The 25,848-nt window shown below is 37.9% G+C and overlaps 1 protein-coding gene across 2 annotated transcripts in view; it reads right to left on the reverse strand.

Annotated features, from left to right (window-relative positions):
* MID1 (midline 1) overlaps positions 1-25,848 on the reverse strand; it is a 105,741-nt gene that overhangs the window by 21,747 nt on the left and 58,146 nt on the right. For both annotated transcript variants that reach the window (XM_041472492.1, XM_041472491.1), the window contains exons 3-6: positions 21,530-21,625; positions 8,528-8,635; positions 5,340-5,488; positions 1,867-1,994 (exon numbers count right to left, since the gene is read on the reverse strand). In XM_041472492.1, coding sequence (XP_041328426.1) covers positions 1,867-1,994; positions 5,340-5,488; positions 8,528-8,635; positions 21,530-21,625 — 481 coding nt within the window. The remainder of the gene's footprint in view (positions 1-1,866; positions 1,995-5,339; positions 5,489-8,527; positions 8,636-21,529; positions 21,626-25,848) is intronic.

The following is a 25,848-nucleotide window of genomic DNA, read 5'->3' on the forward strand; positions in this document are numbered from 1 at the left end:
TAACAGCAGATGCTTAAAGACGTTGCAAAATAAAAACCTACCACATCTCTTCTGTTTTCAATTGAGCTGGAAAGAATTGTTCTAATTCTGGCATTGAAATCAAAACACCCTAAATTACAGTAATTTGTTTCCCTTTGTGAGTCATTGTACACTCTGAGACTACACATTAGTCAGGCTTTCAGTAAGGGTCTAATCCTGTGGGCTTCCTCAGGCCAAAGACCTCAGTTAGGCAAGGTGGGGCTCTGCAGTGTGGAGAGCCCACCCCACAGCCAGGCTCAGAGCACACCACACACTCTCTAGCTCCAGACACAGCCAGATCCTCAGCCAGTTCTGTCTTGGGGGAAATTCACAGCGTCCCCAACATGAGAAAACATCTTTCACTGCTGAGCCTGTGACGTTGATTGCTTGAACAGCTTCTGATTGCTCGTGGGAACTCTGCCAGGCAGCAATCTGCTGCAGTAAGGAGGCAGCCCCAAGGGAGAGGGTAACACCTGGAGCATCCATCTCCTGGGAAATTTGCTTTGGTCCCTGCTCTTCCTCCTCTGGCTTCTCCAGACTGAGCTCCAGCTGTTCTTTCACTGCACTCTGCCGCAGTGCCTTTTAATAATTTCTTAAACCTACTTCCTCACACTCTGGTGGTGAAGAATGCAAGGAGAGGAGATGGAAATGCATCCCAGTTGTTTGAAGCACCCAATGCTTCCTGGGGTGTTCTGGGGCTGTTGGAGGTAATATATTCAGGATTAAGAGGGAGAGTGTATTTGGTTTATGTAGCAATGTTTTGGAAGTGGCTGGGCTGCAAGGGTTATCTCTGTCAGAAAAGATCAGGAGCTGACTCAGTATCAGACACAGACAGTTGAGATACACCTGCCACTGTCCAAAGCTGAGCCCATCACTGGTGCTGATAGTGCCTCTGTGATAGCACTTTAAAGAAAGGGGAAGAAAGGCTGTGCAGCAGTGGGGGCAGAGAGGAGTGAGAAAATGTGGTAGAAACAGCCCTGCAGATGTCAAGGTTGGTGAAGAAGGAGGGGGAAGAGGTGCCCCAGGTGCTGGAGCAGAAATTCCCCTGCAGCCTGCGGTGGTGGCTGTGGTGATGCAGGTTGTTTCCCTGTAGTACACAGAGGCCTACAGTGAAGGAGATGTCCACCAGCAGCTGTGGAGGACCCACACTGGAGCAGGCTGGTATGCCCTGGAGGAAGCTGCAGTCTGCAGAGAGAGTACCACACAGGAGAAAGATTTCTTATAGGAATTGTCGCCCATGGAGGACTCACACTGCAGCAGTCCACTCTTGAAGGACTCATCTGGTAGAAAGGACCCACTCTGGAGCAATTGTTGGAGAATGGCACCCTTTTGGAAGGGCCCATGTTGGAGAAGTTCATGAAGAGCTGCATTCTGTGGGAGAAAGCCCATGCCAGAGAAGGGGAAGGGTGCCAGGCAGAGATGATGTGTGATGAACTGACCACAGCTTCCATTCCTCAACCCCATGCACCACTTGGTGGGGAGCAGATAGAAGAGATGGGAGTGAAGTTGAGCCCAAGAGGGATGGAGTGGGGAAAAGTTTTTTGTTAGATTTATTTTTATTTCTCAGTGTCCTACTTTTACAATTAATTTGCAATAAATTACATTAATCTTTCCCAAGCTGAGTCTCTTTTGCCTGTAGCAGTAATTCTTGAGTGATCTCCTTGTCCTTATCTCAACCTATCAGCCTTTCATCCTATTTTCTCCCCTTACTGAGGAGAAGCAGTGAGAGTGGCTTGGTGTGCACCTGGCAATCAGCCAAAGTTACAAGCACAGGGAGAACTGAAAAAAATCCTATCATTACCATTTTATGAGGAATATATAATAGTAAACCTCAAGAAAAAAGAGTACCTGTAAGGTAATCAAGGCATTCCAATAATTTTTTCTCCCTGGTAAAATCAAGTGCGAAAGTATCAAAAGTATCGTTGAGATTAATTTCAGGAATTAGAACCTGGGAGGATGCAGTTGCCATGGAAACCCTGTAATGAAAAGAAAAATATATTTTAGTACTCAAGACACAATGACTTTTATATCAAGGTAGACTTGATCAATATGGTTGTTATAGCTTCTCAAAAAGCTTGACAAAATTTTATATACATATTTTATTTATATGGTTTAAGTTAGGAACTTCTCCTTTCACTTTTATTTTTGACAGCAAGATCTCCAATAATTTTTTTTTTTAACTGAACTTAGGGCTACCACACAGTATCAGATAAAATTTTAACAACATTTTGGCCAAACAACAATATCCCTTGAAGAATTCTTTTTAATCACCTATGGAACCAAAGAAGAAAGAGCTCTATAATTAGCTGTGTTTAAGCAATCCTGACAGATGCTGCATCTCTCCCAACCCTTGTTTTCCCAAGCAGTTTCTTGCTTCAGGCACGCCTTGGCACTGCTGTCCCAAGGGCTTGGAGCAGTCCCCACAGCTCCTCAGCTGTTCACCACAGCACACTGCTGTTAACTTCAAAAGGCACAGGAGGGAGATAAAACAAATAGATGTCAGCTTGGTTTATTTTACAAGGCTTTTCCCTATAAAGCATGTGTGCATACTTATATTTCCTCCAAACTGGAAAAGTTTCCTCACCTACCTCATTTCAGGAGCTACATTTACATTTTCTCTGTCCAGATGTACTAATATAAAGAGATGAACTTTCACAAGAAAAATGTATTTTCCAGTCCATTCAGCCTGGTTTCACCAAATGCATATTTCTGGAGAGCTGGATATTGGATGTGTTTACAGAAAGTTTGACTGGTTTAAGGAGAGGGATCACTAAACCTTATGCTATACAATAGAAATTGGGCAAATGTTTCAGTTTGGACATAAACAGACAACTGTGCATGAAATCTATGTCTGTTATCTGTCATTTATGACATGTCTGATCAAAGTATTTGATTGCTTCAGTTTAAAATTTTCCCATATTATTCTTTTTCTGTAGATGGGACTGAAATTACTCCAGGGATGTTTACTAAGGACTATTTTTTAATATATATTTTTTGTGTAGTATTTTAGGAAAACTCAATAAGGAAAGTCAAAACTGTATATCTCATTGTCTTCAGCATAGTTTTCAAAAGCTGAGCTGAGGAGGTTTCCTGGTCAATATTCTTGTTATACAGATTTCAGCATTGTTTCTGTTGCAGCTGTGAATGTAGAACTCAGTTTAAAGTAGATCCCAGGACAGTTGTTTTTTTGGTTTTTTTTTTACATTTTATTTTATATCAGCATGTCTTTTTGGACTGTTTTAGGGGATATGTAAAAGGTGCTTTGTATTTACATGTGTTATAGTCAGTTTTTGGTGAGATCAACAATTCAAAATTTCAGGCACCATGTCACCATATTAGGTTCAGAGGATTGAATTTTGTCCTGTAATTCTGCCTACTGTTGACACTGTAAACACTGACACTGACACCGTACTTGATTGGAAAGGTTTTTTCCAGGATAAATGTACTTCATCCACTGTAAATAACGCACAACTTGAATATCAGAGTGAATGTAATGACTTTGCTTGTGCAATTACCTGTCATGCTTACAAGAGAAAATATTTCACTGCAATTACTTTGAAATGTGTGGATGAAGAAATGCAATGAGCATGATTTCAGGAGACTTCTTTAGCTGCTGGAGCTCAGAGCCCTAGTGAGACTGTTACATGAGCAGTCTAAAAGCAAACAAAATATTGCTCACCACAGGAGAGCTAAGAGAGTTACTTGGGAGGAATAATTTATTAATTCTATTTACCCTGTTTTTCCATTTGCAGTTTGTCTGCAAACACTTGGTATCTTTTTTACCTTTGGTTTTATTCATTGCTTGGAATGATTCTGTGAGTTTCAGGGTGTTCACAGCCATCTCATTACAGACAACAATCTGTGATAGCCAAGAATTGTTTGATAGGGCACATAGGTCAGCTTGTCTCATTTCTGCTCTCCCGGTGTCTCTCCTGTGACAGTATTGTATTTATGATGCAATTGTTCATGCTTTCAGGTTCAAAATGGAGCTTCTCTGAATATTCTCTGGTAGTCAGTTAGAAAGCCCTGTGTGTCCACAAGATTCTGCCCTACTGCTGCTTCTGCTGAATACTGAAAAAAAGGGCAAACCCTCACCTTCAGCTTTTGGTACTCATTGTAGTTTTACTACTGGTTTCAACTGGGATGCCACAATGTTGCTTGGTGACAGAATATAAACCACAGTCTAAGAGACAACATATAACACACTGCCTTGCCTGGCCTTGTCTTTTTAACTGATTTTCAATTCTCTGAATCTGTAATGGAGAACCCAGTGTTGCTGGCTTATTTACAAATTGGTAATTACCTTCGATGAAGACTGGTGCAGCACACCAGAGTAAGGGAGACTTTAAAAAAATGTGTAATAGGACCAGGGAACTTCATGTTTTGAATTTGGGGAAATTGGGTGGAAAAGTGAAGATATAATGTGAACCCAGAAATAAAAAAAAAACTATTAAAAAAAAAAAAGCTATTTGAAAAAATATTTAAAAGAGCATATTTTTCATGTCTTTCTTTGTTGTCCATACTCTCCTTTCTTCAAACTTTTAACATTTTAAAAAATTTTTTCTGATTGCTAAACAGCTGATATTCCAGCAGAATATTTTTTCATCAGAAAATCCTGCTGAAACTCAATGGGTGTGTTTCAGCATTCACAGCATTGCACTGAAAACCAGACCGAATTTTCTGATAGCATGGTCCTTGTCTTTGGGATTCTTGATACATCTGGCATGCTGAAGAGGAGCCAGGATCCTGAAAGGAGTAGAAATTTCCTGCACCCAGGAGCCCAACACAACAACTGATGTAACTTCCAAACCTCCTGGACTGTTGAATCTCCATCTCTTCAAGATGCACGGTGAAGGTTCACAAAGTTACAAATTTCGTTATCTTGTAGCTTTCTATTTTGTGAAGAACATGAAGCCATTGAGATCATTCCCAGTTTCTTCTAAGGAGTGTACTGACTGCCTGATTTCTTTCTCAATGTCAGAATTTTTCATGAAGTAGGAATTTCAGCCATAAACCCATCTTTAAAGTGTGTTTAACATCAGACATCTGCTTGGCAACTATTCTTTTACTTGTGCATGTTGTTATTGTAACTCTTACTTTGTACCCTTTTTTGACTGCTCCTCTTCTCAAAGGGATGTTTTGATTTAGCATTACAGTAAGGTTCTTCCCACTCCATTATAGCACGAAGTAGCATTTTGGGGGAATATGTCAACTACCCCCTGTCTTTGACCACATCTCTGATGTGACAATACAGCAACTATGGCAACCCATCTGCCTTAAAGCGAGGTTTTTCTTTCTATTGAGAGGAACACCTCCTTTACCTTTCAGTGATATTTTTGGCTGTTTGCAGGAAGCGAGCGTGGTCGTTCTCCTTCAGTGACTGCTCAGCCTGAGAGATGAGGGACGTCGAGCGCTCAATGCACTGTTTGCAGTTCGCAATCTGCTGAGCCAGTTTTCTCAGCCTCACCACCTTGAGTGGAAACACAGGAAAGCAGTCATGTCTCTAAGGTCACAAATCATGGTTGGGTTTGCGATTCAGAGGCAAAGCTGGGCAAAGGAGGAGTTAAGACGAATGGCTTTGGTGACAAGCTTTGTGGTGAACTCCATCTAGCCATGTAACATTTTAATAAGGGACAGGCACAGCCTTTCTGCCTGAATATTTTCCACATGGAAAACAACAGAGGAGAGCCAAAGTAAGCACAGCTGGCCTATTTTCCAGCAGAAGGAACGTCATTTCCTGGTAATTTCTGCTTACATGATAACTAAGGTCTATTTAGATAACCATTTCCCAGAAATTATGAGATCTGTGTTAAAGGCTACTTATAGATTAACTAGTTTTTTTTGTATTAATTGAGTTTCAGAAAAAGAAAAAAGCTGAAAATAAGTTAACAGAAAAAGACTGTTCATCTCTGTTAACAATACAAGCCTGACCTCATTATGTGCTTTAAGTAAAACAGGGTGTTTTCTTGTTGGATATTTTTAACTGGACAAAAGCACAGTAGTGCTGGAGAGCTGATTATTATTACTGCAAGCATATGTGCTGGAGATAAACACAGTAGATGTGACTGTAATCATTAGCAAAAAGGTTAGGGAAGGGCACAGTCCTCCATTTAAAGACAATGTTGGCTAACAAAACTTTCAGGAACTACATTAGTTCCTGAAAGGTCTGGGAGTCCTTCCCTTTGTTGTCACATCAGGATCATAGTTTGAACAGGAGTAAGAAATAGGAAGGAAATTAAATAACTCTGGAGTTTAGAAAGGCACATTAAGACCCAGTTACATGCAAAATGAGGGAACTGACAACCAAGTAGGTTGGCAGAAATGTCCAAAATTATAAGCAAGATAATATTCCCAATATCTTTAATTAGGGCACAGGCTATGAAGTTGCTGATTTGACTTTGAGATATATTTGCATCCTAAGCAGTGATGAGGGTATCTTAGTGCAGCTATCTGACAACAGAAACATGTATGTCTTTAATGATAGAAATAGCATAGAGAAGAAAATTCTGGGAACCTCCAGATTTTGCTAATGCTAATGATTTGATCAGCTTCTTGGATGAACTAATGTCACAGTGTTTCCTATAACTGTGCATTTACAGAGATTACAATTCAGTGTACACCAGCCTAACCAGGGAAAGGTTAATCTCTTTATTTACTAATTAATTAAAAAGCAAACAGTGAACTGAAGTAAATGTTAACTTAGGAGTTTTCTGCAGTAGAAGGCATGTCATGATTTGTGATGATTTCTAAATATGAACTATATTTTCCACTTGATTGATTCTTTCTTTTATCTTCAAGAAGAGGAAGATGAAAAATTGAAATAGGAAGAGTCTAATCTCAGTCCCCACCCACTTCTGCAATGGTAGGAATGACATCTGCCCTAGGATTATTTTACCTAGTTGATATTTGCTTGTTTCCTGTTACATGTTCTGTGGGATTTTATAGGGTTTGGGTGATAGGTGAGATTAAGTGTGGAGCTGCAGAGGGTGTTCAGACTTGTGTGTAACTGAAGCTGCAGCCTTGCAGGCACAGCAAGAGCTTGGTATGTGTTTCCAGCTCTGCAGCCACTCCTACAGTCCTATAGAGATATTTGCTGTGCTCTTATTCCAGAAAGACTCTTGGCCATAGGCCCTCTTAAAGGAAGATACATTGGGCAGAACTTCCTGTGGCTTTTCACATGGGTCTCTTGAGACCTTGAAATCTTTCAACATATATCACATTTGAGTCAAAGCATTCCAGACCTTGACTGGACCTCCACTGATATAACTTTCAGCTCAACAAAATAGAACAAAGAATGGGGGCAGCTCTATTAAAATAAATTTGGAGTCAATTGTATTACAAATCTTTCATGCTAATGGAAATTATTTTTGCAAGCAACAGAGTTTTTAAAAGCAATGTGTATATTGCACAAGTCCAGATGAATGGTAGGTTTTCTACTTCATTGGTAGTACACCTGGTCTCTCTGCATAGAGGAAAGGAGTTGAAACAAAAATGAAGGCCATCTATTTCATTTGAAGGGAATTATATTTTGTTAATTATATTTTGTTTTGGAAAGGAGTTGAAACAAAAATGAAGGCCATCTATTTCATTTGAAGGATATTCAGGTTTTTTCACACAGTGTACAGGACCTGTGGTTTCCAACGTGTTTAAGTTAGCCCTTGGCTACAGACTTTTCATTTCAAGTTAATTGGAATATCTTGACATCCACATGAAGCATTTAACCTGCTCTTGACTTTATTCCTTTCCTGAACTTTTCCCACACAAGAAGAATGAATATCTGACTTAGTTTAGGAGTTAAACAGTAAACACCTTGTACCTAGAAAATAAAAACATGCATTTAATTCTAATGCATTTCTGAGTTAACAGTTAGCTAGGAAAATACATTGAAACTTAAGTATCAGAGATTTTTCCTGCTCACTGTGTTTGCTACTAATAATCATGAAACTTTGTGAATTAGAAATGCACACTTAATTTAATTTCTTTCACACTTTTGAATATTTTTTGCAAATAAGACTTAATATCCTCATGAATGACAATAAATGACAAAATTTTTATGTGATAGTATTTGAATCAAAAGTTAAAGTACCTAGAAAAAAAAAAGAAGATAATTGTGAGACATGATTCTATATGCTGTAACATTTTGTGAAAGCTAACACTTTGGGGGAAATACTGTCAGGCAGTAAAACAGAGAGAAGGAAGCATTAAGTGGACATAATTAGTCATTTACTGATCACGCCAAAATTTCTGGTTTTATCTTTAAAATCCATTATCTTTATAATCCATTATCCATTATCCATTATTAGTAAGAGAAACACCAAATAAACAGTTGAGGTCTAGAGTGCTAGTCTTCAAGTATTTAATTCTTCTTTGCATGAAAGTATCAGTCAGTAGCCAAGAACTACACAAGGACTTTTACATATTTCTATCAATAATATCTGCGGTCAAAAAAGCTGCAGTCAAAAGGAAACAGTGTTGACCTACTTGTGATCTAAAGAAGAAAACCTTTTACCTTTCCTTCTTTGATTTTGGTTCCAATTATTTGCCGTCTTTGCTGGATTATTTCAATGAGTTGGTCACATTCTTCCATCAGCTTGGTTTCTTGGCGGGATGCATTTACCTATGAAGCAAAACCTTATGATTAGCAAAAACTTTTTTTCACTTTTTCCTTTTCCATCTCCAAATTTAAAAACTGTGTTTACTAAAATATTGGGTTTGGCATTTTTTTTTCTCCTTTCTGTGTATAATCTATGTTATTTTCAGTCCCCTCTTTTGGATTTTGCAAAGTACTGAATTGAGTCTCAATGTATTGTGTGCAGGAGGCAGGGCTTGCAAATAGACAATCAGGTGTTTCTAACTCAAGTGAGAAAAGTGTGGTGTGGTGAGTATTGTGTGGTGCCAGCTCTAACCCACACCAGTGAGAAGGGAGGTCTCTTCAGGCGGTGTTTCACACATCATGGTTTGCAGCCGTGTGAAGCACTGCAGTGAACACCAGCGTGCTCAAGGGCACAAGTACTGGAGCAGAGTCCATCTGGTGCAGCGTCCCCTCTCACTGCTGCTGGCGCCAGCATCTGATAGCACAGAATGCCAGGAGGAAAGAAGTCCCAACATATATGATGACTCCCATGAGTGCTTTCTCATCCTCCAACCATTTGTAGCTCGGTCTTCTTGAACCGGACATAATTTATACATCATTGCTAATATTCAGAAAAATAAAATAAGATGGATTTATTTAGTGTCTCCTTCAAATCCTGGAAACCTTAGGAATCTGCCTCATTCTACAGAAATGAGCAACACAGCTTAACTCACAGTGAAGTGAACAATTGGCTCCTTTTAGGAGGATTTGAAACTGTCTTCTTCCAGCTGTGTTTAATGATCCAAAGTCTTTCACTGGAAAGGGCAGCGAACTACTGATACCATATATATCCACATATTGGTTCCTGAAAGATTCAAGTTATCAAAGATCCACATGACAATACCAAGATGTGTGTTGACTCTCTTAATTATTCCTGCTTTGCCTCAGCAATGAATCAGACAGAAAATAGTGTGCTCATGTAGTTTTCTAGAGTATAAATATATGAGGAAATGAATTTTTTTTAGTGCAAAACCCTCACAAATATTAACTTTCTGTAGAAAGTGTTGACTTTTGTCAAAAAAAAAAAAGAAAACTTAAAATAGAAAAATTTGGGTTCTCAGATGAATATATTCTGTTTCTGAAGGAAACTGATTTTTTTCAGTGCAAAGCCAACATTCTATACCACCAGAAGAAAGTACTTCTCCTCCAGCAGTTGCATGTTTAGCTTACATATATGTGTAAAGAGTCAGAAAAAAAGGTAAAAAGTTCTAATCATGTCTAGAATAATAAAAAAAAGAACGTATTTCAGAGCTATGTTTCCATTTGCACTTTGCTAAAAGAGGGTAAGAGGGTAAAGCAGCTTTCAGCCCTGGCTAATTGCCTTCACAGCCATGTCACTTTTTCCACTGGGATAATAAGAGTCAGTGGGGAACAACAACAGGGAATACTTTCAGGTGACAAGTGACTATATTGCACCCCTTGGTTGTTTTTTCAGTCCGATGAGCCCCGTGATTCTGCATCAGTATTCTTTTCTTTCCTTCCAACAATGTGTTTAAACATGCATTTACCTGTAAGCACATTATGGAACTCATTAAGATTAAGCAAATGCTTATGTATTTAAATTTGGACCAGAACCAATTTTACAAATAACCTTCTTTTGTGAAATACACAATATCCTCCAGGCAAAGAGAGGACTTGTTTATAAAGACCTGCTTTCATCAAGGTTTTGGATTATCTTTCTGAAATCTTCATAAAGTTAAAGTTTGTTTGCACATTTTAGAGGCTTAATTATTAATTAAGACATCAAGATTATAAAGAGAGAATACATTTGTTTCTGGAAGGGGCCAGATGTGACTGCAAGTGCTGATGAAGATGTAGAAGGTTTTCCTCTAATGTTGGTTTTGGTGCCCATGGTTCTCCTTACATTTGCTGTTTGCTCTGCCTGGCTTCTCACCACAGTCCGTGAGGAGAGAGAGCATGAACAGCCCACCCAAAGCCTCTAGCAGTGCCACTGTCTCTCCACTGATAGCTCAGGTAACCTAGAAAAGTTAGTCAGACTGCACTGTCCCTCCTATTCCCTTTGTTCCTGTTGTCCTAGTACCTCAGCTGCACCACGCGTCTTACTTTGGCATGAAACTCTGCAGAGCTGCTTTCAACAGGCTGTACCATGCACTTGTTAGGAATATAGTTAGTAATTCATGTAAATAAATGCTGTATAAAAGTGTATAGAATAAACTGTGGAGGAGGGGGGGAAGAATCCCTTTTTCCTTCAGGCTGGGAAATCTTGGCCAGATGACGAAACCACAAAACCACGAAACCCGTGGCAGATGGACATCACGGCATTTGCATCCAAAGAGGACTCCAGCTGCACCCAGGACGAGCATTCAACAGCACCTACGCCCAAAGACTCCAGGTGCTGATGGCCCAGACCAGATGCCTATCTGAGGGGGCCAGGATCATCATCACCTTGAATCTGAATGCCAGATTCCAGGAATCAGGGAAGTGCATCATTCCATTCCCGGACGGAGGCTTTGTGCAGCCCAAGCCAGAGAAAGAAACCAACTTGAATAAGAAGAACTCAGAAAGAAACAAAGACTTTCTGCCGCAGACAAAATAAACTGTATAAGAACTGCTACCTCGAAGCAGGTGGGGTGGACGGGGAGGTCAAAGTACCAGTGGGTCTTTCCTCACGTTCACCCGCATCACTTCCCGGGGCTGATACGCTGTCCGTTTGGGTGGTGGCTGTCGAGACTGTATTACGGTCGCCCAATAAATTTTATTTTTTTTTATATTTTATTAAAATTGGCTATTTTTCATTTTTCATTTATAACACACTGGTTTGCCTGTCCTGACTTCAGGTTCACTACTGGATTGAAATTCCACCAAGGAGCAGGGAAGCGTACACAGGCTCAGCCCGGGGCAGTGATCACACCCACTGCCTGTGGGCACAGCTCCTGTGTCAATACCAAGGCTGGCTCATGCCACAGCCAACTTCAGCACTTAATTACAGTAACACTTTTGGCACTTCATTATGGTAACACTTGACGGGATTTTGGAGTAGCTTCCACTCAAAGTGTTACTTCTAGCACCACTTACATCACCAATTTGTTTTGTCAAGAAGATCTAATTAATTTTTGGGATAACTGTCATGAAACATAAAGTAACAGGAAGGTTAAGTCAACATTGTTTCATTTAATACTCTGGTTGATTTGAATAATAATGTATTAATTGGATCTTAACCTAAAAAGCTCTAGACTAAGAAAAACAAAATGCTTGGAAGAAAATCTCTGGATTTCTTTATGCACTGACTGCAGACTTCTCTTTTGCTTTGAAATCTGAAAAGTATACTCTTTTTTAAACACCATTTGAAGACATTTCCAACTTTATAGCTTGGACAAGCTTGTTAAAAACGAAAATAATATTCTAAAATTATATGACACATTTGAGGTTTGTATGAAAAAAAATCCCTCAACATCTAATCTAGGGGTTTTTCTTAAGCTGAAATACTCCTTAATCATATTTTCAGCCCCCAAAGCCTCTGATTCAATAATAACTTTATAATTGAGCACATGCCCAATTTTAAGTGCACTACATTAGCTGTGGCCCTAAAGGGACTATTTGTGAGATCACCATTAAATATTATTTACTTGTATGTTCCCGAGGAGTCTATGTCAGACCAAAGAGCCACAGGCATGGACCAGGGCTCCGCTGTACAGGTGCTACAAAAATAACAGAATGAGGCTTTTCCTTCTGCTTGAATCCTTTGATGAACAGCGACCTTGACAATAACTTCCAGCTGGGCTGGCCAAGGAATGTGAGTTCTGTCTGGTGAAAATATTTGAGGTTTTACATTCTACATTTTTTCCACATTAAAAAACAAGCCCTCTTTCCAAGGAGTTTGTTAAAAGAGACTGATAGCTGCCTTATAAAGCCTGGGGACTGTGTCACACACTTTGTGAAAGTCTCCAAATCACAAAGAGAACTGACTTCTGTCTGGGCTTCCTTCACCCAAGATGAAGGTTGATTCTTTAATCTGAGGTATCTGTTGTCTGAGAGTTTATGCTAGACTTGGTGACACCTTCCTATTGAAAATGTCACTATTAATATAATTAGTGTTGGCATCAACTGGATCCTTAAACATCCCTATCCAGAAACACTTTGAACCTAAAGCTTTCTGTTTTATTGGTACCATTTTTATAAATTTCTTTTCCATGCCAGAGTTAAAATTGACTAGAAGGCCTTATGATTTAGCAAGAACTGTGACATCTACAAAGAAGAAGAAGAAGGACAGATTCTAGTTCTCCTGATTTTGTGGGGAATTTATTCCCATTTCTGTAGCACACACGGACCTCAAATAGTTTACTGAAAAAACCCAACAACCTTACAAATTCCAGGTTTCTTTCTAGGTTTTCCAGACATATGGATAGGGACTGCTGCCCTTTGCCTCAGGAAGTACGGGTAGTTAGAAAAAAAGAGAAATGGGGGTTCCTCAAATGTCTGTCAGGGAGCTGGAAACAAGAAGCCCTCTCAGCCCAAAGGGGAGAGCAGGCCAGCTGCTCCAGCTCCACAAGCTGAGAACTGATTTGGAAAGTGTTCTGCTCTCTGTGGAGGCTTCCTAGGCTTTCATCTTCAGAGACCTGAGTTAAATTGCAGCTTAGCTCATAAGAAAATGAATGTGGTGGTTTCAAAGTCCCCAGCAGATGTTTGGGAAATCACAAAACTACAGAATGGCTGGAGATTTGAGGTTACAGTGGAGCTTCTATGGTTAATTTAAAGGCAAACAGAATGAGAGGGCTGGATTCATACCCATGAAAACTTCCTCAGCTAATATACTGAAGCAAAGGATTTTTTTAGTGTCTCAGAAAAATTGTCCTTGCAATAGCAAAACTCTTCCTCTGAGATTCCTTATAGGTGAGGCAATTCTCCCCACAAGTGGAAATCTTCATGTGCCTTTTTGGCAAACAGTCTCTAAATGACAAGCAAAATAAGACATTTTAAATTAGAGGGGGTCTGCTTTTTAAGGCTATGCTCTCTGTGATAAATTCATCAAAACCAGAGCAATTTTTATTTCCTAGTAATCAGTTTATGATGTAAAATGGAAGACAGTATGTTGTAGAAAGAGTCCGATCTTTTGAAATTGAGGTATGAATTTGAGTTTCAGATTAATGATTTAAAAATGGTTTCAATTTCTTAAAAAAATAAATTCTTTGCACCTGTGGCTGTACAGGTAAAGAAGAGGTGTGAATTTTTCTTTATGTGTTTAAGTTGATAGTTATAGAATGACTATATGCTATGGCTATAAATGACTATATACTCACAACAATTACTGTATACTCAAAAGAAGACAAAAATATCAAAAAAGTAAATTGAATGATTCCACTCAAAACCTGTTGCATCATGGCCACATACTTCACTTTATATTTGAGACTGAATTTCTTCTTGCACCAAACCCAGAAACTGAGATTAAAAAAACCTGACATTTTTATATATAATGGCCAATACCTATTTCCTCTAGGAAAGTTTTCTTCATTGTCATGTAGATGTGGAACACATTTTTTTGGATTAGTGTCCCTAAATGAATTAAAGGATTATACTCTTCTAAAGAGAGAGACTTGTTTATTTTATTCCATGTTGTAAAGTGAGTAACTTTTCTTTACATTGAAGTATTATTTTAACATCATCCATATGGAATTTATTTATTTAATGGAAATACAAAGGATAATCATTAACACACATTTATGAAAAAATTTCTTTCCTTTATTTTTATGACCATGAGAGTTGTGGATTCAAACTTCCTATATTTCATATCCCTCTTTGATGTTATGGGTTGTTCAATTTAGTCTTCAACAGAGCAAAAGCAGAACTCTTGGAAAATAACTTTTTCAGGTTTTCCCTAGTCTAAGCATAAATCTGATTTTATCTGTGATGACAAACCATGCCTTTGGAAATACGTGATATTAATCAGCTTGCCATCTGAATATAAATTTTTTAGTTTGAAATGGTGCAAGAAAAAAAAAAAAAAAAAAGGTCATCTTCCATTTCAAGTGTGCCAGAGGCTTTGTTTTTGTTTGCATTCCACATTTATCTCTAACCAGGAGACCTGTGTTTAGAGGCAGTCTCAGAGCAGGTTAAACAAAGGTCAGTGCAAAAATATGCCATCTTACTCTGGCTAAGTAGGAATTTTGTGAATGAAGGATCAATTAGGCCAGGAGAGCTAAACCACTTTGGGTCCAGCAGATAAAACTATGTACCCCAATCCTGACTGAAGGTAAACCTTTTTTAGAAGATTGAAGTACTCATTTTACTTACTTAAATATTGTTTTGAAGTTTTTTGTCCCACTGTGTTTTGAAGCACATTGGTGAGAAACTAACCAGCAAGACACCTAGAAGTCCTCTAGTAACAATCTCATCCTAAAACAAAAAAAAGCCTAGAATTTCATGGGGAAAAAAATAATTTATAGGAATCACATTATTTTTACTCTTTTTTTTACACTTTATGTTAGACCTTTCTTTAAACCTAAATAATGAAAATATTTTTAATTGAACAATTATTTTTAATTATTTATTTAGTTTTTCCTGCTGATATTAAGCCTTTGTTCCATATTGAGCAAAATATTCCACTTAATGTGCTTCATGTAGGATAGAAAAACAAAAACTATCAAATAATCACTGAAGTTCAAAGGACTGCCCATCTTTTCGTGATGTTGAAACCAGTGCACTTGTAAAAAATAGTTCAATACTTAAAACTGTCATTCAGGACCCAGGGTCTTTAGCCTAGTGCTCACAAGAGGACCAGTGCCTTTGGACTCCCTGCTGCTCTAGTTGCTCTTTAGCTGTTTATGTTAGGCAGAAAAAGGAGGAATTCAAGAGTATTTTGTTCCCATAATGATAAATGACTCAGAGACAGAAGGTTCCATAAATTGATAACATTTTGACTGAAAAGTTACAGTCTCTGATAGCAGGCACAAAATATTACCTGCATTAATTAACCAGTGTTTAATACTGAAATAACCTCCACTTACTAGTCTAAGGTCAAAGTAATGCAAGAATATCAGTCTATTAAAAATCTGAACATCTGGATATGAGAGAAAGGGAGAGGTGGAGCAAGTCAGGACTGGCCATCTTAGCAGGCAGTGAAAAGCTCTGCTACTAGTTTATATACAATCTGTGTGATCTCTTACCATAACTACAGCTCCAATTTACAGAAGGTACAAAACAGTTTTAGGTGCAATAACATATTCAGCACGTGCCTAATCTGTACATAAAACGTATGCATAAATGCTGCAGTCCCCTATTTGTATAGGACCAATTATACATTTAATTAGTAATTTTTGAAATCAATTTAATAATTCTTTAGGGAAATTGTATTTCACTCCTAGGCTACAGCTTACAAGGCATGCAACTTTGGACATCCTTGAATGAATGTTCTGCAACACCATATGCTATGCAGCATGTTTGGTCAGTTTTTATTTCGGAAGTTTCTCTTTTCAGACGCTGCATAAATTTAAGACTCTGAGTAAAGCTTACCTGAGATTTCCATTAAATGAAATCAACTTCTATGAGAGTTGAATTAAAAGTAGAATGAAAGTAATTAGAAGTCACTATAGATCATGCCATATATTTGATTAAAATAATGTTAATAGAGAAAGAGTCCCTTGTACTTTCACTCATTAGAAATTGTCTTAGATAAAAGAAATGCTGTAAACTACATCTTAAGGTTTTATGCATGTGATCAGGTTTGCTATTGGTATCTCACTAAGAGTGAGAGTTCCTAATTTCCTTCAACTCATATTTTTCTGTATATTTTATTTCAGAAATAAAAAAATACCATTTACTTTTAGCACTTAAATATAGCAAACAAATGTAGTTGCTGAACAAGCATCTTCACAAAAATGGAAGATAGTGGGGCAAAGGAAAAAGCAAATTTCTGTGGAGTTCTGTTACAAGTTATCTGCCAAGTTATCACACATATTCCACAGTAATGGTAAACACTTATCTAACCCATTGCTCCTTTCCTAGAAAAAAAATCCCCAGCAAAGTAGATTCCTTATTCCAAAGACCTGGTATTACTCTGAAGGCCATTTACTGCAGTTCAGACACCAGGATTTACATAGAGGCTTTCTAACTAAATTTTCCTATTTAGAAAAAATAGAAAAAACTGAGAACTTCTCAGTTGACTTGAGTTTTGACAAAAATAATGCCAAATCTCAAGGAGTGAGTAGCATGAAAATTTTTGAAAACAGAGTACTCACTGTTTTTTATAGTGACAGACAAAGCCTCTTTATTTTTCAAGGGTCCTTTGAGAATTGTATTGACAGCTGAGTTTTGATTTTGCTGTCTCTCAAGGAACAGAAATGCCACGCAAAAATTGATGGAGACATTCTGTTGGAAAATTTGGAGGAGCTATCTTGTCGCTGAAGTCTTACAAGAAACTCAACATTCCATTATTATTAAATTTTCCTGTTTGGCTCATTTCTTTTTTATCAGCCATGCAAAAAAAAATAGCAACAGCAGGATTTTTTAGGTGCTACCATTTTCTCTTCATTGGTTTTGCACTACTGCTTTACACTGAAATGAAAAATGTATCTGGTAAGTGTGAGTGCTGAGTATCTGTGCCAGAGAAATAAAGGTTCTTTCAATGAACTACTTTTTATTCAGGTGATTATATAACATGTCTATAAAAACCACCATTTGACACTCACAAACCCAATTTTTGACTGGAAACTTTACACTGAAATTTTGCCTGAAGCCCATCTTTAGAAGTGAGCTAGAAATGGAGCATTTCTATAACATACAAACAGCAAAGGATGCAGCACTTTGAGGGTTACACAACTAGAGCAAAATGCCTCCTCTTTATGCAATCCAAAATTATTTTACAGTGTTGTCCAGAATCTGCTTCCTATGACGTTCGGTGAATTCAAAACAAAACAAAACAAACAAAAAGACTGAGATACAGATGCTATAAAGTTGTCTGCAAGCAAAACCTATTTCCTTTCTCCTCCCCCCTAGATAATTGCTCCAATTTTTCCTCCAGCTGAGTTCAGATTATGTTTCTGTCTAACAGATGAGAAGCTTCACGGTATTGATGATATAACAGAAATTTAATCATGCATTTCCTGGAAGAGACAAGAAAAAAAATCCAAAAAACAAAACTCAAATTGCTTAGAAACAAAGTAACTGGCATAAGAGGCTCATGCTCAAATTTGTGCCTTATGTCAATGAATACCATGGTCTAAAAGAGTTCTGCAGAAACCTCACACAGTCGAAGAGTGGAAATTACGACAAAGAAGCAAATTTTCTGTGTCACAGTACTTTGTCATTCAGAGAAACCTGTAACACTAAAAGCAGGGGGAGAACCTAGACACTGACAGCATTATATCCTCCCCTGACTGAACTAAGAAGGGGCTGAATCCCGAGCTGCATGCAGCTGGAAGTGGCGCAGCCAGCAGAGCGGGATGCAGCCCCCATCACCTTGCGTGTGGCAGGCGTGCAGGGGAGGGTGGCAGAGCTGCAGTGCTCACAGGCAGGGCCACACAGTGCTAAAGGCCACACTGGCCAAGGGACACCTGGAGGGGTGCTGTCACCCAGGGATTCACCTGTAGGGACATAATCTGGGCCTGTCAATCCCAGTTTTACAGCACTGTTTTTGGAAGACTTGTACAAGGCCCCTGAAGAAAATTTAAAGATAAAATTATCCAAGGCAGTTTTTAACGCCCTTAAAAAAGTTTTCCACAGATCCTATCAGAAGTGTGAACGCAGTGAACTAGGTCTACAAAGAAATACATATCCAAGTAGCAGTCGTTTCTATTCCATTCTCTCAGTTTGTGGAGAAAGCTCTGTTTTATCCCATGGATCAGTTTGTCACTTCATGCAGCCACAGGTGCCTTCCCTGCACAGAGTGAGCAGCAGAGCAGCCTCAGCAGGGCCAGCCCTGCCAGCTGCCCCGGGCCAGGGGCTGCTCTGCAGAAAGCAGCCAGGCCAGAAGTAAGAGGTTTAGGACTTGCCATGGTCTCTAAGGAAGGAAAAAAAGCTTTCCTGATTAACAGCCTTCAGGGTTTCTGCAAAACCAAGTAATGACAGACAGGATTACAGAGGAAGGGAGAATGGAAAGACAGAAAAAATAGTGTAAAATGAAAAACATGTTAGAGATGTGTCTGAAAGATGAGTAGAACAAGTGTGTCAGTGTGCTCCTAAACAAATAGAAAGATTTGGGACAGAAAAAAGTGTTACAGTCTTATGCAATCACATTTCAGAGTGTGTCTCCTTTTGAGAAAATGGAAATTTAAAAACTGCTGCCATAAGCAAATAAGCTAATCCATGTAAGGCATGAAAGCAGACAGATACTAAAATTGTTATTATTATTATAAAATGTTTAATATTATATCTTACTTAAAGCAGTAAAGAATACTTGGTTTGGCTTGATTTATTTACAGATTTTCTTGCTGTTATGACCAGAATCACCCATAGGAATGCAAGACTGGAAGTGAACTTCTTGAGTCTCCCAAGATCAGGTTCTCCATCAGGATAAATCCTGTCATAAACTGATAACCTCCACCTAAAAATTGGCAAGATTTATGCCTTCCCTGTTGTGATGAGAGGCCAAAGCAGATACCCCTCCCCAGTGGCTGGAAGGCCTCCAGTTTCCACATTATCAACATCACTGATCAGTCCTTGCGCACTCGTGGAGGAAAAAAATGAAAATAAATGTTTCAGAAAGGAATAAGCATTAGTTATAAAACATAGAGAGACTGGGATTTGGCCTTTGCTCTGGATGAAAGTAAAGTTGGGAAGGATGCATGGCTAGATCACTAATCTGCCATAAAGCTGGTTCCTGGGAAGCCACTGACTGCTCAGTTGAGATGAGAAACAGTGGCTTTGTGACAACATTTGGTTTGGCTGGCGAGGATTAATTTATTCAGAACACACAGAGCCTGCTTGTTGTTCATTTTTGGAAACATCAGCTTCTGGTCCATATCAAACCAAAAAAGACATTCCTTTTTCCTTTTTCATGTAACATTGAATTTCTTGCCTTATGACATGATAAAGGCTTAAAAAATGTTACTCTTTATAGCTACAAATAAATGTTAGTGAGCATGACTTTTAAAAGTTTATCTGCATCAGAATAAAGTCTTGGTAACGTTAATACAAGGAATAATAATAATTTCCTCCTTCCTTGCTTTTCAAAGTTCAAACAATATCTGAAACTGAAAGCTTATTTCCTTTTTTTTAAACCAGTTTTAAAGCCCCCAAAATCTAAATCAAAATTATTGCAAATTAGGTAAGGAAAAGCAAAGTAGGTAACAAAAGACTTTAAATTTACTACCTATGTTTTTATACGTTTTAAAATTATGTACAATGTATTTTACATTATTATCTGTTATATAATATACATCATAATGAAAAAGAAAGCATTTGCTGTAAAACTAACTTCCTGTTCAGTTTCAGCATTTCAGTGAGTTCATATGTCAAAGCTAATAATTACTAATACATTTCCATGACATAGAAAACTTTTCCTAATATTTTGTAATTTTAAATTTGCATTGTTAATGTTTTAGCCAATATATTGTTTAATTTAATTTTTAATTCAGGTTCCTGTTTGGGTTGAATTCCTCTCCTGAACAAGCAAGAAGAAAAAGAGTGTACTGACTTTTCAAAAATCTATCTAAGCCACAGTTTGTCCAATGCTGGAGATATGCACATCATATCTGAAATTTTCACAGGGCTCTGAGAAACAGAGATAACTTCAAAGTTTACTTCCCCATCCCCACTTGCCCAATTTCCAGTACAGCCGAGGTCCAAGGTTTTGACTGAAGCTCATTTCTTGATATTTAGCTAATTTAAATGCTAATTAGACTAATTTGATGAATAAAACATGGAAGGAATTCATTAACAGCTATGTTGCGATTGCTTTATGTCTACAGAGAAATTTTCTAACACAGGACTCCAGGGACAGTAGCGCATCTGTTACCGGCTGAACAAGTTGGATTCTTTACAACACTAAACTTAGAGCTGGGAATGCATTGCAGAACCACAGAGAAGACAGAGGAGCAATTTTAGGTTTTTCAGATCCAGCACATCTTGGAGACGGGCCACCAATGAAGAAGAGGCTTTGTGCTGTCCTGAGCCCATCTGCTTCATAGGGTTTGCTCTGAGTTTTAGATGCAGAGGAATGAATTGTGCCTTATCTCTGTCTCTCAATGCCCTAATGCCATTCCAGCTGTTCTGCCTGGCGTTATTGGTGCCTATATAAAGGAATTAAACCATTCAGCTAATGTCTCATACTGTGGAGAGACTTCCATGGTTTTATTGAGCTCTGTGAAGTTGGTGAGGCTCCAGAGAAGTGGAGCAGATACAAACATTGATAAGATGATCTCTTTGGAAGAATAGGGGGTTGTTTGGCTTTGGTTGGTTGGTTGGGTTTGATTATTTTTCTTTTTTTGTTTGTTTGGTTTTGTTTGCTTTGCCTTTTTTGGCAAAAGTTTGGATGAACTTTTTTTCACCTTTTCTGGGACGGGGGGAAAAGTATAGGTACAGATCCCACCCCGCTAAAGATTTTTTTTGATTCTCATAGTGGAATATGTAAGTGAAGCAACTAAAAGGCCTGTAAGAACCTGTCTTCTTTGGAAGATAAATATATTTCATGCATGACATTTGAGTACAGATATGTATTTAGATAGTTAATTCTGACTAAAAAAAAAAAAAAAAAACAGGACAGAAAGGAATGTAAAAGTTAAAGATGTTATCTGTATCGAGAATACCACTTATCAGTGAAAAAGCTATAAGTCAGTTTACCATTTAAATTAATTTCTACACTTGTTTGTTTGGTTTTATTTATTTTTGTTGGAGTTTTTTTTTTGTTTTGTTTAAATGTTTGCTCCTGGATGCTAGGAACGAATGTAATTAAGTTTATAAGAATTTCTAATCAAGGTCACTACTCACTTCTACATGTTGACAGGTCTGAATGAGTTTTGCCAGAAGAGTTTCCAGTTCAGTGTTCCTCTTAATAAGGTTGGTGAGGTTACTCTCCAAATTTTGCTGTAAAAATAAAAGAAAAAAAAATAACATTTCAAAGAATTTAATACTTCGGTGAATATTTGAAAAATTGAATTACACAGGTATGATGAACATGAGGCTTTCTTATTGATATATTCCATTACATGTTTGATTAATTAGCTGCTTTGTCTATGCAAGATACCTGCTCACAAACTCTGCCTTCACTAACTGTTCTTAAGAGAGAAGTTGTGGTATGTTTCTGTGTTTATCCACTGATTATGGCTGCCATAAATATCTGCAGCTGTGGTAAAGTCCTTTCCAGCTCACAGATCTGAGGCTGCATCCTGGCTCCCTGCAATTGCATGGGAGATTGAGATCTAACAAAAACTGTTTCAGCCTCCCTGCATCTACAGGAGGGGAGCCCAAGCACACGAGGAGCAGGTCTGTGACAGTTCTGACCCACTCCCTGCAGTTACTGAACAGGAATACCAGAAGTGAGTCCTGTGCTTTTCTCCTGACAAGGGCTGCAAGTGTCTCTGCACAACTTTCATTAATTTCAACCCTCCTCATCTTTTATTAATGACCTTCTTTTCTTCACACTACTACTTTCCCTCTGGTGTATCTATTCTTTCATTTCAGTCCCTGCAGCTACCATTAACTTACCTGACTTGTATAATCCTCCCCCAATTCCCACCTCCATACGCACATTTAGAGAGTGTGTGTGTGTTTTCTGGTGTTATTATTCCCTGCCTATTTCATGCTGTATAAAACACCTTGTTCTTTGCCCTCCCTTTCTGCAGCCATGCAGTTCCCGTCCTATTTTTGCATGTGGCTACAAACAAATGAAGATGGCAGTATTGAATTGCTGAATGATACACTCTTTGGCATGTACCAGGGTTGATGCTGTAAGCACTGGAGAGGCAGTCAGTTCTGTTCCACTAAGGAAAACACAACATTTTGGTGGCTTTTATGTATATGACCCTTCCAAGAAGTGTGATGGGTGCTTGAAGTACGTAGCTTTGGCATTTTCTTCCCAGCAGAGCCATGCATATTCTGTATGACAAGCTCTGGCTGTAAAAATACCTTCTACACTACATTTATTTCATAGCCCATTAAAACAAAGAGTAACAAGAACAGACATTTTTACCAAACTGTTTGTGCTGGATCTTATATTTCCATAAGCCTTACTGGGAACAATCTTAATTGCAAAGGCATGTTGGCTGTGTTGTCAGATGTCCCTTTGTAGCTCTGAGGCTCACAGGCAAAGTCAAAATATCATATATAGTTACAATATCAGATAACTTTTCCCTTCAACAAACAGTTCCTTAAGATGATTCAAATGAGCAAATATGCTTGAAATTTTATTTATAAGACTTCTTAATCTTATACACTAATGTTTTATATGTTTTAACTTTTTACACTAAAATGTTTCAATGAAAATTGTGTATTCTTGATTGAGGTTATCTAATTGAAAATGTATTACTGAACAAAAAAATACTAGCAGTTGGTACCTATATATACTATAAAGAAAAAATATATTCAAAATGGTTGTGGAACACTGCAATGATTTCAAATAACTGAAAGTTATTTCTCTTCAACTAAGACCATTAATACAAGAGTCAGCATTTTTCTCTGAAATAGAAATGTATTGACCCATAGATTATATATACATTACTATATTATGAATATTTCAAAAATCTGGATATAATAATCTATATTCCTGTATATATATATATATATATGATGAAGAACAAAATCTTAGAATAAGTTTCCTATCCAGTGACTATAAATATAAACCCATATATATTATTATGGCTTCACACAGGTCTCTTGGTATCTTCTGCATTTCCTGACTATGAAAATGGAAGAAAACTATGAAACAAGTGAGTTGCCTTAGAGAAACTGAAGTTAATCCATTCCCATGATCTACCTCATTGAACTGTGAAATTTTAAATATGGGAAGTCTGGAATTTTGTTTCCATGCAGTTTGGTAAGCAAGAGATATTTTTTTTTTTTTTTTAAGTCAAGAATAATCAGAATTTTGTTAAATTTTTGATGAAGAACATCAGTTTCTATTAATGCTTTACCAAACAACAAGAACCTGGTGGCTGCTGTCTGAAATTAATATGTCAATCTTTCCAGTTTCATCAGGGCAGTACTGAATGGCAGCTCTTAAAAGTGGCCTGATTCGAAAGTTTTAAAGCTCATAAGACTTGATCAATTCCTGCAGTATGTTTACCCACATTTTCTCTTGGCAGTGTCTTCCTCTAGTACTTTCCCCTATTATTTTCTCAGACAGATAATGGAGTCATTTTAGCTACCTCGTGATAGTCAAGTTGCAGAGTTTGAGCTCTGCCCTTTTTCTTTACTCCATGTAGGGGGCCAGAGAAAAGGCCTGAACATTTAAATTTCAGAAACAGATGTTTGCTCAGAGACTTTCCAAAGTGTTGCAACCTCATTTCTCATCCACACTAGGAACTTCCCCAGTTGCGTAAGCCAACACTGCCAGATCTGGAGGTCCGGCCAACTTGGAAAATTAATCTAGTTGTTGTAGACCAGAATTCCTGGGAGAGTGAATTTTAGCCAGATTTGAAGTCTGAAGAAAGTGTGCTCTCACATTATGATGAGTACATGTGAAAATGAGTAGCAGAGTAACCTGATTCCAAGTACCTTCTTTCTTCCCACCTTTGTTCTGTTGGGCAAACCAAATTACAACTGTATTTTTGGTAATGTACTAGGTAAATCACAATTTCTTAAACATTCACATCTTCCTTTTCTTACTTTTTTGTCAGTTGCTAATTTTCACTGTTATCTGTCTATTAAAAACTGATCTTAGAAACTCTGGTGTTGGTTTTTTTTTAAAGAAGCACAATAGTTGCTCTGCATTTCCTCTGTGGACAGGCTTCATATATGTTAACTCAGTAGATGCAAAATGCTCTCAACAAGCAAAAGCAAGGCTAAATACTTCCTGACTTACCAATATAGATCCAGTCCAAGATCTTGACATTCCGTGCATGCTTTGAAACTGTTTTTACAACAGTATAAAGTGAAAAGAATGCTTACTGTCCATTTAGCACGATCTGACAATTATACAACATAAATATTCCTATAATCTTGGGATAAATCCAAGTATATGAAACCCCAGACACGTAATTGAAAAGGACAGTTAAGGATGATGTTTCATTTTGACTCTGCATGCCTATAAAATGATATGATCCAGGGACAGGAATCTAAGTTGGAAAAATTAATGCCAAAAACTAGAGGAAGGCAACTCAGTATTGATCACATTTTTTAAGCTGCTGTCTAGCTCATGAACACGTTGCTGCTGAAGTCATGATCATGTTGCAGCAACAATTGCGTGAGGCTTGTGCCCTGACTGAAGTGGAAGGTCAGACTAGATGATCATAATGGTCTCTTCTAGTCTTTAAATCTATCAGTCTATGAAAACCAAATGTGAACCCATGCCCTTTGCCAAATTAACAGCCTCATGCAAAGCATTGCTTGTCTAAAATAAGAAGGTAGCACAAACAGATAATCCTAAGCTACTATGAGTTGGAAATGCTGTCAAAATAAATTAATGTAAGCTTCTAAAGAAGAGAAATGCTGAGTTGTGTGCTCCTGCCTTACGTCACAGCAGACAAAATAAAAGCATTCCCAAAATCATATTCTCAGAGACGTTTTCCACAAAAAATGTCTATTTTAAAAAGCCAAAAGATAAAACAGATAGCTATCAGGTACAATGAAATTTTCAATTTCTTTTGAAGTAAAGCAACTGTATTTTTCTTATTAAAAATCCTATTCTTTCTCCCACTGGTAAATATAAACAGTCATTTGAATTTTCCACTCACTGCTTACTGGAAAGCTTTGAGAATTGATACACTGAAACTGCTACATGTGCTAAGACATGCACTATGGGACAGTGCATGTAACAATAGTCCTGACCACCATTTTTATCAAATCCACCATGACCAAAGCCTCAGCAAGCATTGACTGCAGTTTGCATTTCCTTTGATCCTAGTGTAGAACTGACCAGAGTAAAGCACATTTTGAGGCTATCTCCTGGTTTAAAGAAAACAACTTTGCATAGTGGAACTTAAGTTCAGTAATTATATAGGTTTCTTGAGAACCATTGCCATTATATAGGTTTCTTGAGAACTCCCCTCCCATGACCTCTTTACAAACAGTCAAAACGAAACAGTTTTTATACATTTCCAGACTGGGTTAGTTAAAGTGTGTAACTTAAAGCCACACAGTTGGACTGCCGT

This window comes from Pyrgilauda ruficollis, unplaced genomic scaffold (genome assembly GCF_017590135.1).
Source record: "Pyrgilauda ruficollis isolate IOZ18807 unplaced genomic scaffold, ASM1759013v1 scaffold29, whole genome shotgun sequence".
Lineage (NCBI taxonomy): Eukaryota > Metazoa > Chordata > Aves > Passeriformes > Passeridae > Pyrgilauda > Pyrgilauda ruficollis.